Consider the following 3,997-nt stretch of genomic DNA (forward strand, 5'->3'; position numbering starts at 1 on the left):
ATTTAACACTAAACTTATAGTTGATATTATACTAATCCGATAAGTGCCATCCTTAGATAATATTAGTTCACTTTACACTAGTTGAAATGGTTAATTACACTCATAGTCCTCCATCACAATAGCCCCTCGTCCTGATCGCCAGTACTTGGTCTTCTTTTACCAAGTGTAAAATTATCTAATTTTATATTTGATTTTTTTTTATAGTTCTTTTTATCCAGATTTTGGAATCACTGAAACAAACATGTATCAGCTAAATTTTTATATATGAATTCAAAATAAATAAATAAAACATCCCACTAAATCCAACTCAATCAATTACATTCGTCATTTCTTTCAATTTCTAGCATCAACAAAATCTAATAATATTAAATTATGAATTTTTTTAATCTACATGCAAAAATCTAGTTTATATATCATCCACGTGTCTTTTTCGGTGACTGTTATGTATCATACACGTGTCCTTTTCGATGACTGTTATTAGGAGTATATCTTCTTAAATACCATCATATTCCATAATCCAAATGGATGGTTAAGATTGGATGTTTCCCACCTACCGTCTGTGAAAAGGTTGACTCTCACTATTCTTTATCTAATTCATTAACTAACTCATTAAATCTTGTAGCAGCACTGCAAGTTTCAGATATTGATACCTTTTTCTTTCTTTTTTTCTAAATTTATTTTCTCTTTCTTCCTTTTATGGGTATGAAATTATCAAGGAAAACAAAAAGTTCTGCATCACCCTAGTATCAATAGCCCAAGATTTTCTTCTTTCTTTTTCTTTTGTATTTTACTGAAATCTTTTCAGCCTTCTGACCCCTGAAAACAGGAGTTATTTTTGTGGAAATGGACCATATTATAATTGTTCTTTCTCTAGCCTCTTTTTTAAGAGAGAATTTGGGTCTAAATAGGAGAATTGTTAGCTTGTATTGAAAGGTAAAGAAATCAAAGTTTAGAGGTGGAAATTATAAAAAAGACAGAAGATAAGTTCTTTTTTTTTTCTTTTTTGCAACTGAATTGTCACAAAACTTACAGTTTTGACAAGAAATTAGAATCATTTGCTTGTGAATCAAGATCACAGCAAAAAGGCAGAAAACCCAGATTCTGTTTTTGGGAAATGGGATTTGTTTCTTTTTTTCTTTTTGGAGTTTATTTATATACCACTACTTGTAAGTAATCCATGATTTCATGAAATTTGAGTTGTGGGTAATCAAAAAGCTTCAACCTTTCTCTCTCTAAACAAAAGGGTAATCATAAAGTTTCCATCTTTCTTTCTCTGTCTCTCTAAACCCCAAGTTGTCATCATTAAGATATGGATTCAAGAATGTGGTGTTTTATTCTTGCTTTGCAAATGGTGAGCTGCTGCTTTATTTCAGTAACAAGCAGGCCTTTTACCTCTAATCATCATGATGATCTTGTTCATAATAGTCTCAATCAAACAGGTAAATAAAACATTCTCTAATTTCCATTATTACTCTTAATTATAATTCTCTCATCATTGAGATATGTTACGTTACGTTTTATTATGTTATAGTGACGGGAAAGAGGGGAGAAGAGGGGGTTTTGGAGTCCGGTGGTGACAGTGAAATGGAAGAATATTCAAAAGGGTTGAGCAAGATTGGGTCAAGTCCACCAAGTTGTGAGCACAAGTGTTTTGGATGCAGTCCATGTGAAGCAATTCAAGTGCCTACAATTAGTAAAAACCATAAGCATTTGGGTGTTCAATATACTAATTATGAGCCTGAGGGTTGGAAATGCAAATGTGGTTCTTCATTTTATAGCCCATGAATTTATTAGAATTCATGTAGATCATTTTTCACTGTTTTGTTTCTGATTTTTATGTTAATTTGATCATCCTATTTGTACAAATTTCATATTTATTCACTGTTTATTGGTATTAAAAATTAATTAAGAGTTTTTGTTTTTCAATTGTATGAAATTTGCTTTGATATCCTTTGATGAAAGCTTAAATTTGAAGAAGAATCTCAGTTGACTACACTAGTTTATGTTCATTAATTGTCTATTTTATAGTAATTTAATTTAATTTGAATATGTTATTATTTATAGATCTTATAATTGTAATTTATTAACAATTATAGCATCTCCATTGTACTCATTCATTAGTTTCTCTTATCGGAATTAGTTTAATATATTAAGCATTTATCAGTCACTCAATAGATATCGAATAGTTTATCAAGTCTTTTACTATTTTTATAATACATTTTTATTTTTATTTTTATTTTTTAAAATAATATGATAGAATTTAATTAATTGGTGGACATAGAGTTTAACAATTAGAGTTAATAATTTAATAAAATGAAGTTTATTAAAAAAAAAGTCTTATAATGATGATGTGTTATGTACATATAAAGTTATCACTTTTGCCATTTAACTTTTGAAATAAAATTTACAGGGATAAGTTGCACAAATACCTCCTAACATTGACAATCATGAGCAATTTTATTTCTAACGTCTAAAATGGTTTCATTTTACCTCTAATACTAGCTGCCAACTGTACCCTGAACTTTGGCAAGTTGGATCAATTCTAGATATCATTATAAAATATAGATATTTTGTTTCTTATTTTTTACAGTTATATTAGTTCTAAAAAGCGTTTTCACATTTTTTTTTATGTTATTTAGTTAATAGAATTGTAAATAAATATTTTTAAATTTGATAAAATATTTGAATTTTTTTGTCTACAAAATACAATATAAATTGTTTATTATTATTATTTTCATGTCTATTCATGTATTTATGATCTACTACTAATAAAATGACTCGTGTATATTATATATTGCATAATCATTTTTCTACAATATAATTATCAAGATTGTCAAATTTTAATATGTTGATTATGTGAGCAATATTTTCATGATATTTTTATAATATATTCCAAAAAAAATACATTTAAATTCACCATTAATTGGAAAAACATGATTGAAGAATAGAATAATAATTTTATTAAACTGAAGAATAAAAATAATAAAATTATAATAAACCATTGAGATGAATTGGATGGACAAATAAAAGCACGAGTCAAAATCTAACCGTGTTAAGGCTCCCTTTGCCAGGGCGACATGGGCGACTTCCAAGTTAAGGCTCTTAATCTGGGAGGCTAAGTGATGGAACCTTGAGAGAAAGTTCCTAAGTGGTTTGGTGGGTCGTTGTCGGAGGATATTGAGGCCTGAGCTTATTTTTTTAACCTTGGCGACTGCCGCGAACTAGGACAGGAAAAGGTCCTTCAACAGATTTAAGAAGTCAATTGATTCAGGCGCCATGCCACGATACCACTCATGAGCGCTAGTCGAGAGGGTTGTGGGAAACACCATGCACATTATATCACCATCTTTCGAATATAGGTTGATAGTGCTCATTAAAGAGGCCACGAGATCTTCAATGCCTGAGTAGAAAAGTGAGTCAGAGAGTTTTCCATTCCCTAAGGAATCAGGTGTTGATGATTCGATGAACCATAAGAGTTCTGCTCGATGTTATGTTGCCCTCCATTACACTATCTAAGACGAGATTGTCTAGGAAACATTGTATTTTGGATTCCAACAGATCCTCGGCCTCCTACATATGGTGCCAGAGTCAAAGCTATCGGGCCAGCGGATACTGCAGCGAGGGGTGAAGGCTCTAATGATGCCAAGGCGAGGACTATTAGGCACGCTGGGATAGACTCGACTATTGTGGAGAGTATTGAGGCCAGAGCTTGCCCCATCACTGAAGCCTAGTTCTTAAGGAATTCCCAGATTTTGGCGTTATCCTTCTGCAAGTCTTGTTGTTGCTCGATTATCTTCATTTGTGTTGCGTTCTACACAGCCTGCGTTATTTGAAAACTTCAGATCACATTGACCAATTGTGTAGTGGTGATATCCTCTTCCTCATCGGGCTCCACCTCTACGAGCAATGAGGTTAGGTTCAACGGCATTCTACGAGGCTCAATGATGGCTCTTCCTACTTAGGATTAGAAGTCCTGATAGTTGTGACGAGCATGTCC

General features: G+C 31.9%; 1 protein-coding gene across 1 annotated transcript; it reads left to right on the forward strand.

Annotated features, from left to right (window-relative positions):
- Positions 1–470: 470 nt before the first annotated feature.
- LOC136224090 (EPIDERMAL PATTERNING FACTOR-like protein 2) lies at positions 471–1,964 on the forward strand. Its single transcript, XM_066012338.1, has 2 exons — positions 471–1,439; positions 1,532–1,964. Exons 1-2 carry the CDS (start codon positions 1,310–1,312, stop codon positions 1,783–1,785), a joined length of 384 nt encoding a protein of 127 aa, XP_065868410.1. The 5' UTR covers positions 471–1,309; the 3' UTR covers positions 1,786–1,964.
- Positions 1,965–3,997: the final 2,033 nt, after the last annotated feature.

The sequence above is a fragment of the Euphorbia lathyris genome, chromosome 3 (genome assembly GCF_963576675.1).
Source record: "Euphorbia lathyris chromosome 3, ddEupLath1.1, whole genome shotgun sequence".
Taxonomy (NCBI): Eukaryota; Viridiplantae; Streptophyta; class Magnoliopsida; order Malpighiales; family Euphorbiaceae; genus Euphorbia; species Euphorbia lathyris.